Raw genomic sequence first — 21,411 nt, forward strand, 5'->3', positions numbered from 1 at the left:
GAAGTTGCTCAGAACTCAAATGACACTCACATCTTCTTAAGCACCCATGTTCTCATAGTTTATGGGTGTTTAACATATGGAACACTCTAACCACCTAACCCAATAGCGAAGGTGAATAGTAATCTTCCCATAGGTGGAGGATGATTTTTAAATAATGAAATCACACATCACAATGTGTTTAAGTTTGAAAGCAATGGCATTTTTCTACCAAATACAACTACCCACAAATAACTTCAACACTTGAGGGATAATTCTCCATATGAAGTTGTCATGAAACGAGTTGAAGAAGGATTATTTGTGCTTTGGGAATTGACTGATGTGCAATGATTATGTTGTTAAAATTCAAATCAACCTAAACAAGGAGATAGAAGAATTGATTGCAAACATACAACTCGGCTTTCTCTTAAAATTGAATTTATTCACATATGTGCAGTGAAAATCTTATACAACACATTTTGTCTTATGCTTTCAAGGCTTATTTTGGGTCATATGTCACCCAAGATAACTATTTTTTATACATGGGCTCCACCAATGGTGTAAATAAATCATTTTGTGAATTATTAGAGATTTCTGATGCATTCACTAGCACTCTCGAACTAAAAGATATAACTGCACCAAATAATCTCCAGATGGAAAATTCCCTGATGTGGATCTTTCAGAGCGTCTGTTAGCACTCGAAATGAGATATAACTACACCAAAATTATCTCCACGGGACAACAAAGATGGTAGGAAATATAACATGCAATGCATTTTAACATATGCCACATAACCATATCTAATAGCTATTCGTTTTGTGTCCCTTTAGCTAAACCACCAACCTTGATAATGTTTTTTCGTATGATAACAAAACAAGATGTGTAATTTCTATGTTATTTGCTTCTTCCAAGAAAGTGGGAACAAAAAAATGCAAGCTACAAACATCATATTATTGATTTAATCTAAATCCAAAGAATTGGAGCTTAAATAGAAACTTTATAGCAATTTCTGCACTATAATAACAATTTTTCAGTAGTGATTTTGTTTGAAATTTTCATATGTGCCCGCAACTGTTACAAATTCCAAAAAACCAAGTCTATCTGCAACTTACGTGTATGATCTATAGCCAAAAAGACAATCCACTTATAATAAATAGGTCTAAACAAAAAAAAAATCATCAAAATGATTTGAAAATACTCTTTGATGTATAAAGTCTCTGCCACTCTCCCCATAACATGTTATTTTTCCATTCTCATTTTCTCCGAGTATATAGAAAATTCATGTGGATTGCCATGCCTGTGGAAACCAAGAAAGTGGACTGCATTTTGTACCTTTTCTCCTTTACAAAATTGTGCACTAACAAAAGAGGGAATCTAGTATGTCATAGGAAATTTTCTAAATCTCTGAATTGACCGTTACAATTGAACCAACTTACATCGAGCTCACACTTAACCAAAAGGAGGATGCCCAAGCAACTTCTTTTACATTACATGAAGGAGATAAATGGGACATAAAACTAATCTACAAATTAGGGAGTCATTGTAGATAAAAATATTAATTTTCTCTTTGATTAATTGAATAAATTAATTTTTTTAATAAACCAATTAATTAATCAATTTCCTTTTTCATTTAAAAATCATATAATAGTATGTGGTGCTGAAAAATACAAAATGCAATACTCATGCAATTGATTGGATCACACCTACTCCATCATTAATTTTTAAGATTTATCATAATGCTCTCGCTTAACTTATATAACTTACATTCAGCACAATTGCATATATTGCCACAAACATTTCATGATGAAATATTGACATTTGGATATAGATTATTATTTATATTTTATTAAATCTTGGGTAACACTTAATATAAATAGTTATATAAATATTAAAAGAAAAATCATGTATAATATCTTTCTTAAAATTTAAAATTGATAAAAATATATAATAGTCTTTTAAGTTAATAAAAGAAATAATAATACTTGTAATTAACATTGAAATGATATGAATTTATATTATATATAAGATTGCTTAAATATTATTTTAGTTAATATTATAATGACAAAAAATTAAATTATAAGCGTATATTTAAAATATTATATTAAATAATGATTTTTTTTAATTTATTTCATTTATTCTTTCTTCAATAAATATTTTATTTTTTTAACATTAATTTATTCGTTAATTTTGTTGTAAAACTTATTATATCTTCTTAAAATTATGACTAAGAAGCATTTTATATGTAATCTTACCATTTTATAAGTTATCAATATTTTGCATGACACAAAAGAAAACTCTTTAATATATAGATTTTCATTTTTTTCACTAACACCAATATTTTGCACAATAAAAGAGAGCATTATCATTATTGTTTTTTACTTTAGTTTAGCTATATTTTAACTAAGGAGAAGGTAATAGCTACTACCCTTTTCTGGACCTTCCTTTGTAACTAAAAAGACCATCCATGTTTTATGTTCCTTAGGGAGAGGCCTTTGTCCTCTATTCGTAGATTTTCTCCTAATATTCCCTCTCCACGGTTGGTTGATTCATTGAGGGTTCTATTTACACTGTACAGTTGATGTATAAGTTTTGTTGTCCTATAGGCTAGCTTGAGCCTGTTACCTGTCCAAATTGGCACAGTTACATATTTGTGTTACACGTGTCACTATCGTGAAACGCAGTTCATTTTACCATGCAATATGTAGATCACTTGCCACTAGGGTACCTGCTAAAGAAATCCCTTTTAATCCACCATTTGAGGAAGATGCCTACCATTGCCATTTTGTTTTCATAAAGGACCGTAAGGTATTTTCACATTCATTTTATGATAAGATTAAGAAATGCCTATGTTAAAGGTTTTTTTGCTCGTGGATAAAGCTTACTTTTTGTCGATATTTGTCATCCTATATTTTTATGGTATAAAAAATATATCCTTTCATTAAATGAATAGATGAAAATAATTGTTTGATATATAATCAATTTTTAGAGCAGTTAAATTACTATAACCAATGATAAGTATTTGATCCAGGTTCAAATCCCTGTGATTTTACTAGAAATTCATCTTTGAGAGCTGTTGTGGTTTAGTTACAGTCCAAACAAAGGTATTGTTACACCATTCAACTAATTTGAATTCAGTTTCACAATATTTGTTTCTCCAAACGTTTTTTTAATCAAGTGAATCAATAAAGGTCCATCCATCGTAATTGGAATAGTTGTGTGATGAAATAGGTGGTTAATCATTCCCAAACTCTTCATCGGTTGGATTAATCATGATATTTCATCCACCATCATTACTCTCTCTTGAATTTGATGGTTGATCATTGCGTACGACATAATCCAACTACAGTTCTTCTAACCTCTTTTTTAGAGGAAATGAACATGCCATTGAAATCGATGTGTTGGAATTCAAATCATCCTTTGGAAACCCTCTCAAAAACCATAAGAGATTCTCAAAGGGAAATTCTAATAGATCATCCTGAAATAATTTTAGCCACACTAGGCCCACTCCAAAAACTACACTCATCCCCTCGTAGAGAAAAACGTCTGAATGCGTACAATTAATGGCAATGACAAGTCTGCGGAGAAAGTAGTCATGAACCAGTTACTTGCATACATCACTAGTGTGATCATCTGTTGCTCAAAATGCTTAGAAGAGAAGTGAAACCGAGAACCAAACTAACTAATGAATATATGCTCACAACGAGACTAATATACACTTCCTAATAGAAATGAGTGGAACAAATCAAAGTACCATAGAATTGCGAATTAAAACGCAAGGGGAGAAAATCATACAATAATGGAAAAAAGAGGAATTACAAGAAGTATGAAGACTATTTGTATGAATTGAAACAAAAAGTTTGGAAACTATGAATATTCTTGTAATAATATGAATCAATCAAACAGAGAAACGCTTATACCAATTTCAGCGACCACTGAGCGGATGACATTTCCATCTTACAATTGCTTCAAGGAAAGTGTACTAAGCACAACTTTAAGTCTCAGTTGAAGTTGCAGAAGACCATGACCCTAGAGTTAGTGGACAGTAAGAAGGAGGGTGAGACACAACCGCGGGAAATAAATGATCGCTATCACTTGCCCCATGATGAGAGCATTCATTAATAATGCTTGCCCAAGGAAATGAAGGATTGGGGATAGATATGAATGTCTTATGGGTCATTATAACTATTTATGGGTTATTATAACCATTTATGATGATCGGATGGAGAAAATATTTTTAATAATCTAACACATCAAATCAATGTTCTAAGACAGTACACAATGGCACAAAAAGGAGTTCATTTAAAAGGGAAACACCTTACGATGTAATTATTAAAAATGTATTAAATAGTTTTAGAAAATCATACAAATATTAAATTTATAGTTAATTATAAAATTTGAATATCATAAAAATTATAAATATAATTATGAAAGAAATAATTGCAATTTTAAAAGTTAAATATAATTAATTATATACTTATTAATTAATTCTATATAGAGTAGTTGTGAATAAGTCGTTATTATTCTCATTCAAACTTAAACTTTACTTTATCATGTGCTTGTTTTTAATTAGATCAATTTACTTATGAATAATTATTAGGTGTATAAGAGAAATTTCACATTAACATAATATTTTAAAATATTATTAGTAGTATGACACATTAAATATTGAAATTTATTTTCAAATTTGTTATACTTATTAATACCCAAAAGTACATTCTTCCAAATTTTCACTCTAATTAATAATACTAAGAAAACAATCACATGAAATATGCTAATAACCCAAATATATACTAAGAAAAGAAAACCAAAAAACCATTTGATGTACACCATAATATTATATACAAATAAGATAATAATGACCCACTTAGATTGCATCTTAATTTATATAAACAAATGAAAAAACTACTTATAAGTTTAAACCCACTAATATAAAAAGATACATTCTTGGCATTTGCATCATAATAATTATAAAAAGTGAGAAAATTGTTGAAGATTTTAATCCAAATATGTTATGATCACGAAAAAAAATTTGTTGATAAAAAAAAAATTCGTCGGATTTTCATGAAGAGGAAGATTACAAAAAATGTCTAAATGACCCCTTCTTCCTCATTCTCACTAGACTTGTTGGAAGAGGGTGTTGAAGGATGTCTAAGATGAAATCTTTCGCCTAGCAACGTATCCATTTAGTACTTTTGAGAAAACAAAAAGAAACAGAGGCGAGGAGTAGTATTTCATGGAGTGGGTGAGGAGGGAGTACATGGGGCTACAAAGTAGCCATCACGCTCATGCATGTGAAAATCTATATGCTCTACTCGAGCTTCCAAGTTGTGAAGGTGGTCATTTGTTTTGCAATGGTTCCAACGAAAAGAATCCATCTATTCCAATATCTCATTTTGGTTGTACTCAATGTCATTCATGTAAGAAACAATCTCGTTGCAATCTTCATACTTATGGTCGTGGAGGATGTCAAGATTGAGTTGGATGTCTCAAAGATGCATAGCTAAGGATTCCATAGTTGCAGGAGCATCAATTCTTCCTAGAGAATGAGATGGGGAAGCTCCACCTCGCCCCCTCATGTCATGCTAGTTGAAGTCTCTCAGGATGAGCTATTGTGAGGAATGGGGTGACAACATTCCCAAAATTATGACCCCCATGACAGAGCCTCCCATGCTGACGAGGCATTAATCTGGTAAGTGGGGTACTCATCAAACCGGATTGAAGACACCTTGAAGTAAACCTACAATGAAAAGAGCAGATGTTGCAACAACCCCTGCGACGAGAAGATGAAAAACCCAGATATGCTACCACAAGGGGTGACACAACAATTCGCGAGGAGAAGTTCAATCCAATTATCCCCATACCCACACACATCACCAACAACCTCCCCAGCAACCCAAAAAGGGACCCTGGAGACAGAGTCGGAGAGCGAGAGGAGAAAACTTCTACCGAGCCGAAAATCAAAGACTCACAACCCTTTAACCAAGTGAAATTAAAAGATAGACTGAAAAGACAAACCAAGGTGGGGAAAGCTTCTGAGCGTGAGATGAAGAGACCCAGAAGGTAAACCTAGATCATCATCCCGAGACTTATCAAGATAGACTAGTAAAAACCAAGTCCATGAGACAAAGTCACAACCACTCCAGGGACCCCAAAACCCACATATGACCCCTAGATACTCCTCAGAGTTTTCTTTAAGATAGTGATCATAATTCCTAATTCAAAACTGCTGAGATAGATTACCTTGAGTCAGCAGAGCTAAGGGGCATGACTGAAAGTGAATCTCCAGCCTTTGATAATGCCAACACCCCCAATTTTCCTCGTAGAAGAGAGTGAGGATCCCACGTTCTCCTTTGAAAGCCACACCCCTCCCACACTAAAGTGGACATGACTTCCAAAGTGCCACACCTCCAGAGCCAAAACCCCGACAAGATACTATGGTTGCTATCACCCACTCCTTCAGCTTCCCGCTTACCAACATACAACCCAAATTCCTAATTGAACTAAGAACTTCGCCAACCTGCTTATCATACCCACAACCTCATCTAGAATGATCACCTCATAGGAGTACAAGGTAACAAACGCTTCGCATGTGCGCCGTGTGGTGAAGGTGGAAAGCCCCAAGGCCCGACTTGTCATTGTTTGGTCACTCCCATGAGAAGATGTTATGATCACCATTTACGTAAAATTAAAAATCCATTAATCATTCAAAAACTAACAACCCATTAGCATCAAATAATATATTATTGTAAACTTTCTCTCACAAACAACGGACGCAATATTTTTCAAAAATGCATATCAAAGGAACATCTTTCTTATATGAAGTTTTAGTGTTTGTTCATCAACATGTCTAATCTCGAGATGTGACTAATCATTTCTTAAGTTTAAATATCACAAGAACATATATATCATACTTAATTCACTATTAGAATTCTAATAATATGAATAATTTAATGTCATATTTAATATTTACATTTAGTTTAAAATTTAATAAAATATATATAATTATCAATGTTATTATCAATATTTATTTGCATTATAATTTAGTATTTATTTTTACAAAATGATATATATAATAGAGTTAATCAAAATAAATATCAATAATACATAGGAAAATTATTTGTAGAACAAATATTATTTTATATACCATAACTCAATTATAATTATATATATATATATATATATATATATATATATATATATTTGTAAAATATTTTTATATCTATTTATTTATATCTATTTTTAAAGTCACACTTAAGTTAGACATCAAATTAATGTATGAAACCTACAAATACATACATACTCTACCCTCTAATTTTAAACACGTAACTTCTTAAGAAAAAACATACCATTAAACTCACTCAAACCATATAATTAAAAACACACATAACCCACTATATCAGATGTTATATATGTTATTAACATTATTTTATGCACAAATTTAATAGGGTACACTAAATAAAAGTGGCCGACAAATTCGATAGCTTACACTAAATAAAAGTGGCCGACCAATATTAAATATGAAAACCTTCGAGTTCACCTCTATATATAATAATAATAATAAGGGGTGAGAAGAAATGCATTACAATTATTCCATCCTCCTGGATATAAATATACACTTTTGGAAGGAACGAGGAAAAGCGAATTTGCTCGGGTATTAGACTCTAACATATAGTTCTGAGATTCAGGAAAGCAAACAGAACTACTTGGCCATCATAGTTTAAAACCATGCAACGTTTCGCCTTTACGAAAGAGATTGGGAAGGGTGCTTACGGAACAGTCTGGAAGGCATTTGATCCAGAGACGAAAAAAGATGTGGCCATCAAGATAATAAAACAGATCCATGTGGATATGACAGAGGTTAAATGCTTGCAGGAGTTGGTGCATCCAAACATAATTACCATGTACAAATACATCCGAGAGAACAATACATTGTGTTTGGTACTTGAGTGGATGGAAAGCGACCTATCACACATTATCAAAAACAGAGGCAGACCATTCTCAGAGGATGAAGTGCGCAATATTTCCTTCCAGCTTTTCAAAGCGCTTACACGAATGCACAAAGAAGGGTACTGTCACCGGGATCTGAAGCCAGAGAATTTGTTAATGAGTGGAGATGTTATTAAAATTGCAGACTTTGGGTTGGCTATAAACATACCAGAGGAAGCCGGGAGGCCACTTGATTCTTATGTTGTGACGCGTCCATATCGAGCGCCGGAACTCCTGCTTGGATCCACAGATTATGACTTCGCAATTGATATTTGGGCGGTGGGTGCAATCATGGTGCAACTTTTCACTAGCTACCCCTTCTTCAATGGCTGTAACGCGGTCACTCAGCTTTATAAGCTCTGCTCTGTGATTGGATCTCCTAATAGCCACACTTGGCCTCAAGGATTAGAACTTGCTTCCTCCTTCAATTACAGATTCCCAAAAAAGTTTATGGGCGTAGATTCTACTAAACGTTTTTCCAATATCTTGGGAAGGGTAAGTGGGGAGGCCATTGACCTAATCAAGCATTTGTTGTGTTGGGATCCCAAGAAGAGACCCAAAGCTATAGAAGTATTGCTGCACCCTTTCTTCTGTCCCAGTTACAACATTAATAGATCAATTCCTCCACCTCCGCTGCGCAAAAATCTCTTGTTGTCTCGGTATCCCGCTTCCATCAGTACATATCTTTCTAATGGACCCCGTCAATACAGTGCAATGCAAAAGTCTGGCAATAATATTGCAGGTGGCTTCTCGGATTTGAAAAGAAGCACTGATTCTGTAAGTTATAATTGCTTTTCTGTTCGTGAACAAGATCCTTCTGTGCGGCAATGTCGTCTTGACAAACCATCTCCAGGAAAAGGCACGTCGCAGATTAAACGAATGGTTGGAGCAGGAGAAAAGCAACCAATGACATTTGATTATGACAAGCAAGAAGATGGGAACAACAGACCCACTACATCAACAGTGGCAATGGGCGATTTTATGTTTGTTTCTGAATATTCAGTTCGGAAACGTAATGGTTATCTGAGGTCATGTCAAATTCCTGTATCTCTTCCATTTGAAAATCTCCCATTATTCTGCCCTTTTCCAGGAAATGGGCCGAAGGTATTAAATCCAATCCTACACCCACGAGTGCCAGATGATACGATAAATAATCGTAAGGGATTTGGTGATTAGAGAGTACTCATTGACGTCCTTGATATAAAAATAAAAATAAAATAGCAGGATCAACGTTTGGAAGACGACTTCTTCAGCTCTGCGGCTAGGGTTTATGTATAAGGTTTTCACAAATTGTTAGGATATTGTCAGTGATATTTTGCATATTATTTTATTTACATATTTGTGTTGCAAGCTCTTGTCCATTAGATGTAAGTAGTTTTTCAGATTTAACAACTTTATTTCCCAAATATTTTTTTGTTATAAGCTTTCTGAAAAAATATAACATAGTGTTCTAGCTGGTCGTCGATTGTTGGCAAAACTCGTCCCTGAAATAGGAAAAGTTTTGGGATTTGGAATGTTGTCCTTGGGTCGAGGTGTTTGGACCTTGTACCAATTTGGAGGTTAGTTCATTCATAGAAGAGATATTTGGTGTTACAATGTGTTAATTATTTCCATTTTGTTCTTGCGTACTTCAAAACAGAGGTGTTGAAATGTACATATTACTCGTAATTGCACGTAAATTAGCCGTTAATATATGTATTATTAGATTTTTATAAAAATTTCATAAAATAGATAAGGAAGAAAAATAGGCAAACCTAATGAAAAACAAAGAGATCTGACTCAAGCTGAAACTGAAAAACAAGAAAAATATAAGCTAAACAAATCTGATTTTGTAATCTTTTGTTATCTTTTATTATGCATCCTTATTTACCCATCTTAATGGATATGGAGTTGGATAGATCACAAACTTCCAATCCCATTTTCTTGAACATTTCCTGTAATCTTGAGTTATAAAGAGCATAATTCTTCATATTCTTAAAATATATGTTTATATGGAAGAGTTTGGTCATTTATTTCTCCTCTTGTTTCTTAAGGCTAGGCAGATTCACCTCATTTTGCACTGACATAAAAAAAAATATTCTCATCCATCAAAATGTAGTGAACTATCAAAATTCCATCTATCAAAATGTAGTGAACTACAATTTTGACAACTATATATGTGAGTTGTATATTTGGTATATGTGCTAAATATATACAACATTCAACCAAACAACTTGACATTTTTCACATACCAAAAATAAATATAATTTAACTACACAATCATTGATAGAAACACTAAAATGGACCCAACTATTCTTGTAGTGAAGAAACTATCAATGCATCTAGAAACTAGTGATGAACTTGAGGTCCTTTGAAGATTCAAAATCTCATTTTCTTTGAAGCATTTACATTACAAGTGTTATGATAGTGGGTTTATTTTTTTATAAAATGAGCCTCACTACCCACTATTGCACCCACTAAACTATTAATACACTAATCAGTAATCACATATCACAAATCAAAGGGCTATGACCAAATTCCATCTCATGGCATCTAATTGTAGTTGGATGATCCACATTTCCTTCCTATTTTGCAATTACTTATAGTGAAAGAGATTTGATGGCTAGAATATGATATATGTGCAAAGGGATGATAGGATTTGTAGTTTTGGTGGAATTTTGGTCAAGATTCCCTCGTCTAACGAATGAATAGATAATTCTAGTACTATCACGATCTCATTGATAAGTCACCTGAGAGTCGATATGTAGCTTATCACTACAACATCAAAATTTGACCTGCTGAGTACCTTGAAGAAATGAGACACACAATAGAATCAACGACTTGAAGAAATGAGATACACACTCACTGGCCATGGCCTCACAACATAGAAAAATATAACTCATAATAAAACTACGCAGTCACAAAACACACTTACAAAACCTGTGATACAGTAAATAAATTAGAAATTTTCCTATTCCTGGCCTCTCTCGCAAGGGAGTTATGCTTAGAGCTAGGCTCTACTACCAAAAAAAATTACACACCATAAACTATTGCAAACACAAATATGTTATATTCATATAGTTGGAATGAGATACAGATGTCCAGAGAATATCTCAACAACCTCTAATAAACTCAACTAAACTAAGGGGAATGGTGCATATGTGATGAAGGTTGGAAAGGATGGCAGAGCACGCATTTAGGAGGCTTAGCAGAGGGTTAGGGTAAAACCCTAGTTTTTACTGTAGCATCGACTATTTCTACCGCAGGTGCTTGGATGACCGACTATTCCGTCCTTCGCAGCTGTCTCCATCTACCGGTCGTTCCTTGTTTCGAGCATGGGCGACGTTATGGATATTGAGGAGCTCAATTACTCTGAGGACCCTTTTCCTGACCAAGTCATATTTGGAAACCCTAACCCTAAACTCTGAGTTATAGGTTCTACTCATCCCTCTATTTCAACACCGTCTTGTTCTGCCCCAGTGGTTACTTTCCCTTGGCATAGTGCTTAATCGCTTGTCTTCGGGTCCTTATCAATTGACTCTCCTACACTCAATTGCCCTTTGTTATCCCCGGGTACTCTACACATCCTCACTACAATATCGTTGCCATCATGCACTTTCGAGCCGAACCCTCTGGTCAACCACCTCCAACTGTTGAGCTCGACACCATTTCGGGCACAGCCAGAGGAAACACCTGCATCTTGTGGCCAAAACCATCCCATTTTGGCAAACTCTCCGTTGGGGTGTTTTGAAACGCCAACGGTAAAGGTCAAATCAGTGGCCCAACTTCTTTAGGAAGGGGTTGCCTCACCAAATCCACTATTAGACCACCCATCAGTGCCATGAACTAGGAAACAGAAAACTAAGTGCGTGAAGGCCACTGCAAAGGACATCACAATCAGCTTTGGCGAAGGAATTGTTATGGGGGAAGCTGTTAATATGGAAAGTATTGTGTTGGTATGACATGTCTGAGGTAGGGCATACTCAGCAGATAGATTAACCCTTTAGGTGCGAGAAATTTGGGGGAGCATGCTCAAAGATTTGCTAGAGGTGCAAGTACTACCTAGGGGCTGGTTCGCTCTTCATTTCGCCAAAGAAAACTACACAGACCTAGTTCTTGCTAGGTATTGGCATATTGAGATAGCACCGGTCCTCCTCAAAAGATGGAGCCCCCTATTCGACCCGGATCAAGAGCAGATTGGAGCAGGACCCCTCTAGGTTTGCTTGCCTAGACTCCCACTACATTATTGGTGCGAGGAGGTATTTTTTAGAATTGGAAATGCTCTCGGCACATACCTGGACCACGACAAGACTTTTGTTCAGACCAAGAATCGAACCCTAGCTCGCATTCTAGTCCACCTAGATACGCGTGAGAGTTTGAAAGAAAAAGTCACCCTTCAGTGGAGGAATTACACTCAGGTGCAGATCCTGGACTTCGAAGGAGTCCCGTTCTGCTATAGAAGATGCCACAAAGTGGGGCAAATCTTCAAGGATTGCCCACTAATCAATAAACTGGCGAATCTTCTGAGTGCTCCGAATACCTCAATAGGGCCAGTTGTAACTCCTCCGGATCGCACTCCTGTATCGGCACCCCAGGCTTATCTTTGCAATAGCACTCCGATGGCAGCAATAGGAACTCGCAGAATTCCATTGCCTTCGTTAATGAGAGCTCGAGCAACTGCCAAGGCCACAAAAAAATTTGGTATTCCTCTGTCCTCTCACCCTTTCTCAAATTCTTGCAGTTCTTTTCTTGATACATCATCTACCATCAACACATCTGCAATTCATTGTTCTCTTGCATCGACACCTCCCACCATTGTCACCACTGCTCCATCTATACCTCCCTCTCCATCCAACACGTCCCCTCCATCCATAGATGGGATGAACCCACCACAAAAATACAGTTTGCGCTCCCATTCACATTTTGATGAACATATGCCTCTCCTCTCAGAATTGGGTCTTTCCCTCCCTGGTTTTGTCATTCAATCATCCCAGGGGAGGAAATCTTATCTTTTGAAAGCTATTCAAAGGGTTGGGGTAGAGGTTACCACAGGTAGGCAATCAACTTTGGAAGGGGTTCTTAGAGTGTTGAACACCCCGGGCAGGGTTCCCCATGAAGTGCCTCTCATTTAATTATAGAGATACAGCTAGTGCCTCCAAAAAACTAGCCTTGCGTCGGTTATTTGAAGTCGAACCAATTGATATAATCATGCTGCAAGAAACCCTGGGAGAGGCTGAACTCATTTCCAGATCACTAGCCTCCCTAAAACCTGGTTGGAAATTCTACTCCCTTGATGTTATGGGCTGATCAGGGGGTTTAGCCATAGGGCATAATCCTCGCACCATCTTCTCGATGGAGCTTGGCCTAAATCTTCAGGTCATTAACATATATGGTCCATGTCAACAAAGGGAGAACTTTTGGTAGCATCTGCTCAATCTCTCGATCACATCCCCTGACCACATAATTCTCGGTGGTGATCTCAACTTCTCCATCAGATTTGGGGAATCTTGGGGATCCCAAGCATAAGTGGACACATTATCAGGATTCATGACGAACCTTTTGGAACAACATAACTTTGCTGATGTCCCCATGAATAAGCCACTCCCAACTTGGAGAAACAGAATGGTGGGGGAAGAAGCTCTTGCCAGGAGGTTAGATCATTTTTTGATTAAGATTCCCCTCCTACATCAGTTGCACCAGTACGGACAATGGGTAGGTTTTGGGGGTATCTCGGATCACTCTCCCATATATTTAGAGATCCTTGGCCCCCAACCAAAACCTAAACCTCCTTTCAAATTTAATCATGTTTGGCTATAGGACCCCGGATACATCAATCTGGTCTTGGATTTTTGGAAGGAAAACCCTATTGCAAGACATAGATTATTTGCAAAGGGGTTATGTCACAACCTAACCCAGCTCAAGCACCTCTCCATCACCTGGGCCAAAGAGAAAAATCAGAGGGAGGACTTCAACTTATCTCAGATTGAGTCTGAATTGAGTGCTCTATCAGATGACTGCAATTTGGGTTTTTCATTTGCTAGTGAAAAATCTCACTTGATAGAGCTAGAGAAACAGAAGGCAAGGATCTTGTGGGAGAGAGAGGAAACTGGCAACTCAAGAGCAGGGCCATCTGGTTACAATCTGGAGATGATAATACAAAAAAAAATCAGAATTATGCCAAAGGAACAAAAGTTTCTAACACAATTTGGAACCTACCCGTACCTGATGGGGGAGTGGCAGACACATTTAATAAACTCTCTCACCTTGGTACCTCTCACTTTCAGCAAATTTTCAAATCACCTCCTGGGTCTAATCTGGCAAACATCATCAATGTTTCTGGAAATTTCCCTCGTTTTCTAAACGAAGATGAGGTAGAAGAGCTAAAATCTCTTGTTATTCCTGGTGAGCTTGAAGGGACTTTGAAATGGTTCAAAAAAGACAAAAGTCCTAGACTAGATGGATGGTTGATCGAATTTTATCTCGCTTTTTATGAACTCTTGGGGGATGATCTGTTAAAATTTGTGGAAGAATGCAGAACCTCTGGCAACATATACAATGCTGCCAATACTACATTCATTGCCCTCATCCCTAAATCTGACTCCCCTTCATCCTTCAATGATTTTAGGCCCATCTCCCTCTACAACTGTCTATACAAGATCATTGCTAAAATTATTGCAAACCGTATCAGACCCATCCTCTCTCGCAATATATCACCTAAATAGTTTGCCTTCCTTGAGCATTGACAAATTCACGAAGCCATAGGTACGGCCAAAGAGGCCATTCACTCGATTCGGTCCAAAAATTTAAAGGGACTCATCCTAAATATCGACCTGGCGAAAGCATTTGATCGAGTTAGTTGCCTCTACATTAAGATGCTCCTCATTCACCTTGGCTTCCCCCATGCTTTCATCACCTGGATAATGTCATCCATCACCACTCCAACTTTCAGTGTCCTCATCAATCGATCTGCCTCTCACTTTTTTCATGCCGAGCAAGGCCTCAGACACGGCTGCCCCTCTCCCCCTTACACTTTCTCATAGTCATGGAAGGACTCAGCAGACTTCTAGCACAAGCTAAAAGAGATGGCAGACTCTTTGGTCTCAAATAAATGATTTCTGTCATCTGACACATATCCTTTTGGTGGATGACATTCTTATATTCCTTGATGGAAGAATTAGAGACTTAGCCTCTTTCTCAAATGTTCTTTCCCTTTTCTTAAAGGCTACTGGTATGCAGGCAAATCATGGGAAATCCACCATTACATTAGCCCTCACTTCCATCCATGAGTCACGATTTTCTCATCACTACTTTCCATATTGTATCCTCCCACTTGACCGTGGTTTTAAATATCTGCAATTCTGGATCAAACCCCTCAGCCAAAAAATAGTAGATTGGGTCTGGCTAGTTATCTAGTTGGAAAAAAAGCTCACAAATTGGTGCCATAGACTCTTATCCAGAGCAAGCAGACTTGTGCTCATTAAATCTATACTAGAGGCCACACCTATTTTCTGGATGGATTGGCATGGAACCCTAGGAATATCCTTGCCCATTTACAACATATATGTAGCAGATACCTTTGGAATGGTCATCACGATAAGAAGATATTTTCTTGGGTCAATTGGTCCAAGATTGCTCTACCCAAAAAATGGGGAGGTTGGGGACTAAAAGACCTAGCCCTATTTTCATAAGCTCTCGCTATGAAAATGGGCTGGACTTTATTGTCTCGGTAGAATCTTTGGACCATTGTCTCTTATTATAAGTATATTTGGCCTCTCCCGATCATGGATTGGGTTCGCATGCCTAGCTAGCCAAGGACAGGAATATCATCAGTTTGGAAGGCTCTACTACACTCCCTTCCCATCATCCAAAACAATTTGGTTTGGAGAATTAATGATGGAACAAAAGCTCGCATAGACCTCGATCCCTAAACTGGGGGGAGGAATATTCCAGCTACTGAGAGAACTGATCCAGCTCCTCAATTTGCAAGATATAAGGGTCTTTGCACATATAGCTGATTAGATGAACACTACCATTTTTGCACAGGGTTGGAAATTTGCCCAATAGCCCAACATTCCTCCTCAATTGCACCAAGTGTGGCAAGATTATACAAATGCTCTGAGTGAATCTCACATCAAGATTAAGGAGGGACCTAATGAACTTGTCTGGTGTCTAGCGGAGAACGGAGTATATACCCCAAAGGCTGGCTACCTTGGTCTCATATTGCATAGACAACCTGAGCAAGCTCTTGAATGGTGGAAGAGCATATGGAAGCTTGGTTCTCCCCCGAGAACAAAACTTTTCTTTTGGTGTGTTCTCAGTAATAAGGTCCCCATGAGGGAATCCATATCACATCGTGCCTTCTAAGGCCCTCGCTGGTGTGTCTTATGTAAACAATCATCAGAATCGACAGAGCATTTATTTCTTCATTGCGAAATACTAAACAATCTCTAGCAGATTGTCTCCTCCTCGATCCAACTGTCTGGTAAATGGGAGAGTGAAAACATTCGTCGTGCCTCGGAAAATTGGAGTAAGTTGCATCAAGGAACAAAGCAGTTATGCCTCCCTCTCCTCATATGTTGGCACATCTGGTTGGCTCGAAATCAGATTATTTTTAAGACATTGCAGCTAGATGGTCACATATCTCGGCCCAAATCATATCTGCATTCCACGAACTATCCGAGCCCATCAAACCTTGGCCTAGGAGATCACATGCCCCTGCCCCCATAGACAAAAATATTCCCTGGGATTTCTTTGACGGTGCTGCACAGAACCAAGGTTGTCGAGGTGGATTTATTTTGTACCTTACTGAACAACACTACTTTAAGGTTAATATGGGGCTTGGAAACGGGACAAATAATTATGCAAAATTTATCACACTTCGCCACTTGCTGCACTTCTCACTTGGTCATGATTGCATGGATCTAAACATTTATGGAGACTCAAAAAACATTGTAAATTGGTTCAATAATATTACTCTTTGTCATGCACACACTCTCAGTAATATTTTGGATGAAGCGAACATGTTCAAAGCTCAATTTAATTCTATTTCTTGTCAACACATTTACAAGGAACATAACTGCAGCACTGACGAGCTCTCCAAGGAGGCCACGCTAATTCCCCGAGGACATTGGATGATACAGGAACAAAAGGGTACAAATGAGTAGCAATACTATCATAGGCCATATACTAATTAGACATATCACACGGTAGAGAGTCCCTAATTTTGTGTTTTTTTATCATGCGCAGACTATACATATGTATATATTTTCAATATGTTTTTTTTGTTTATTTCAGACCTTATAGAAAGGACATCACCCTGCATGGTGTGAAGCAAGAAGATATATGCACCATTTTTGACAAAACAGAGCTCCATTTTCTTACTATAGTTCACAAAGATGGCCAAGGGCCAATGAAGCATATGCTGAAAGGCATCTACTACATGTAATGTTTCAAATATAATGAAAGATTACGATTTTTCCAGTGGGAACAAAAAAAAAAAACTCAACCAAACTAAATCTAAGAAATCTACCAATGTAAGCATTAATCCTAAAAATGATCGTTATTAAAAATGAAAATGTAAATCCTAAGATTCATAAAAATTTGTGACTTTTCCCTAAAGTTGTTTATCCATAAAAAATATTCCAAACAAAGTATTTTGAATGGTTGGTTTTAAAGAGAGTTACAATTGATGGTGTATAGATTATGCTACGTCACTATGTATATAAATATAAATATTAATGACGCAGGAAAACATGCGATTACCCACACTATGCATATGAAATGAAAAATCTGTTTTTCCCGAGGAATCTCAGACCCTCTCGTGAGTCAAATATTCATTACTTAATGGTTTAAGGCCCCCTTATTAAATCTTTGCGGAAACAATTTTTAATTAACCATAGTTTGTCCCTGTCGCTCAATCCTTTCTATCGGGACCCTATACATCCACCATCATTATACTTTGATTAATCCTTAATACCCACACATATATAACCAACCCCACTCTTAACACTCTTTGTCTCTCTGCCCTGATCTTCAATGTCAATGGCCTCTATTTTACAATCTGCCCATAGGCTTATAGTCACACTCCAATTAGATTAACTAACCAACTAATTATCTAACCATCTAACCATCTAATCCTTGACTATGCCTTTTAGGCTTACATTTATACAAAATGATTCTACAACCAAGTCCTGGTTTAGATCCATAAACTCCTCAACAAAATCCTAAAATTTCTTCCTTATATCTAAGGACCCTCTCTAATCCACAAAATCATGAAGTAACTCCTAATCCAAGATTTACAATTAATTCTCAATCTCCCAATCTCTCAACTATCCTAAATCTCTCATATTCTCTTACATTTGAGAATATTTACAAATTTTTCTCACAATATTTAATTAAATCCTATTCTAGCTTCACTCATTAAAGTCACTCAAAATATTAATAATTACATTAATTCAACACTTAGGAAACCAAATTCCATGAAAACATAAGACCCCCTATGTCTACTAAAATACAATGATATTATTGAGCTGAATGCTCCTGCATCAGACTCTCAAGGTTGAAAATAATCATGGTCTCCTGATCATGTGCTTCTGATTTGTTTCCTCCTAGATCTCATACTTTGTTCTGTAGTTTGTTCTTGGTTGCTACTATTTTTTGTTGTTGTTCTCCAAGTCTCCACACTTTATGCTGCATTTCCCCACTAGTTATGCCTTCACATTCTATTATTTTCTTTTCTTGTTGCTTCTTTGCTTTCTTTATGTTCTCTTCTCCCTTTGAAACTCTTTTCTCATCAAATCCATCATCAATTCAATTTGTATGTCCAACTCATTTCTTTCCTCTTCCTCTCTTGCATATCCTTTGCAATATTCATCAGGTTCTTTATTCCCTACTGGTGCTTTCATCCATTTCTCTAGTATCTCCAATTTTGTCTCCCATTCACTGATCCTTTGATGAGAGTTTAGACCCTCTTATTTATCGAGTGCCTAACATAGTCTCTTCTTTAAATTTGCCTTTAATCTTTGGTTGGTTACTTCCACTTTGTAGTTGTTGGTTCCTTACTGCCACCCTTACATCCTTACCCTCTTGTTTCTTCTGATCTTCCATTTCTTCTCCAAATAACTTCAGTTCAATTTCTTCAATTACAACATCAAACTCATTCATTCTATGCATTGTTCCTGCAAGCAAACTATTGGTTTGTGAATCAAAACACTCTTCTGTCTCCATGTCTTTTAAAGATTCTCTGCTACTGTTAAGTACTGTTTTAACCACTTCTTTCCTATTTCCATTTCCTCCTAGCAACCTCTCCAACAATTCAATTTCCTCCTTACATTTAACATGTGTCATATGACAATTCTCTCCATTTCCATCTTCATCCTTTACACAGTCACTTTTTCCCAACAATTCAATCGGACTTCCTTCCATAGACAATTATGTCTCATTCATCTCCACATAAATAATTTCTTTTTCAACACTTATAATCTTTGTATTCACACAACAATTATTAGTTTGAAAAATGTATGGCTCAACAGCCTCAGCTAACGTTTCACATACCAGCTTTTCAGGTTGATCTTCATCTCCTTCATCCACAAGGAATTGTCCTTGTTTTATAACAGTTCCAAATATCAATTCATCAATAATTTATTTCTGCTGCAACAATTCAATATTTTCCTCATTCAAGAGGCATTCTTCATCATACTCTGCTTTATAATACTTATCCCCTGAAAGGTATTCTTCATCCTCTGTCAGTACATCAATATGTTGATCCAAGTTCTCCTTTGAACTCTGGTAATTTTTTATCAAGTTTTATGATAGCTTCATAAGGCTGCCAAGTCCTCCCTGCTGCCACTTACCTCGCCAAGCTTTCCTCTATACTTGGTATTTTGGCAAGCACTTGGTACTCTATCTCTCGAACCTCTTTTGAGCACTTATCTCTGCTCGTTCTAGGCTTCAACTCATTTTCACCTTCTATGAACACAACTGTCCTCTTGTATTTCAATCACCATGAAGTACTTGGTTCTGACCACCTCTTCTTTCACTTAGAAACTCTTACCAGCTTCATTCATTACTTAGCAATCTACCCACATCCTCTGTGGAATACCTTTGTGATCTTTCTATGAGCTGCAACAATACCTCTACAGTAAAAAATCACCTTCTTGATACATATGCCTTACTAAGCTTCTTTCCTTTGAGCTCAGTCTTTTAGCATCTCTCTAGTTCTTTCCTCTGGAACCAATTGAGCACTCCTTGCTCTAGGTTGTTGCAATCTTCTTACCTTCTTATGCTGCTACCTATGTATCGATAAAAAAACCACACATTCTCCAATCTTCAAATCAAATCAAAACAAAACATATCATCTCACCTTCAATATCTCTACATGATCTTGTTCAGATTTAACAACTTTATTTCCCAATTTTTTTTATTATAAGCTTTCTGAAAAATATAACATAGTGTTCTAGCTGGTCGTCGATGTTGGCAAAGCTCGTCCTTGAAATAGGAAAAGTTTTGGGATTTGGAATGTTGTCCTTGGGTCGAGGTGTTTGGACTTTGTACCAATGTGGCGGTTAGTTCATTTATAGAAGAGATATTTGGTGTTACAATGTGTTAATTATTTCCATTTTGTTCTTAGGTACTTCAAAACAGAGGCGTTGAAATGTACATATTACTCTTAATTTTCATGTACTTGATGCACGTAAATTAGCCGTTAATATATGTATTATTAATTTTTTATAAAAATCTCATAAAATAGATGAGGATGAAAAATAGGCAAACCTAATGAAAAATAAAACGATCCGACTCAAGCTGAAACTGAAAAACAAGAAAAATATAAGCTAAACAAATCTGATTTTGTAATCTTTTGTTATCTTTCATTATGCATCTTTATTTACCCATCTCAATGGATATGGGGTTGGATGATCACAAACTTTCAATCCCAATTTCTTGAACATCTCTACTAGAATGATATTTTCCTGCAATCTTGAGTTATAAAGAGCATAATTCTTCATATTCTTAAAATATATGTTTATATGGAAGAGTTTGGTAATTTATTTCTCCTCTTGTTCCTTAAGGCTATGCAGATTCACCTCATTTTGCACTGACATAAAAAAAATATTCTCATCCACATTCAATCCACTTTCAACCTGGTTTCTTGAATTGGTGGCCACAAGATTCTTTTTATTATTTCCTTTCTCTTTGTTCTTCAAGTATATTTTTGGATGTAACTTCCAACACTTCTCCTTTGTATAACCATCAATGTTGCAGCAGTTTCTAGGATATTTGCACTAGTGTGCTATGGATATTGTCTTTTTATATTCCCCCCTTTCAAATTATTCTTTCCCTCCTTAGAAATGTCATATTTCGCTTTATACTTCGATCCCCCATATTACCCTTTATTAAGGCCTATGTTTTCTAGGTACCATGCTTGTACACAAGGCTTGTCCACCGATATAGGATTGAGAAACATTACTTGCT

At 36.4% G+C, this 21,411-nt stretch overlaps 1 protein-coding gene across 1 annotated transcript; it reads left to right on the forward strand.

The window, feature by feature from the left end:
- The first annotated feature begins 7,701 nt into the window (after nt 1-7,701).
- Nucleotides 7,702-9,138, forward strand: LOC149138791 (cyclin-dependent kinase F-4-like). Its single transcript, XM_089450495.1, has one exon. It carries the CDS (start codon nt 7,702-7,704, stop codon nt 9,136-9,138), a length of 1,437 nt encoding a protein of 478 aa, XP_089306621.1.
- The last annotated feature ends 12,273 nt before the right edge of the window (nt 9,139-21,411 follow it).

This window comes from Pinus tabuliformis, chromosome X (genome assembly GCF_031772625.1).
Source record: "Pinus tabuliformis cultivar Carrire ecotype Pingquan chromosome X, CPIR1, whole genome shotgun sequence".
NCBI lineage: Eukaryota > Viridiplantae > Streptophyta > Pinopsida > Pinales > Pinaceae > Pinus > Pinus tabuliformis.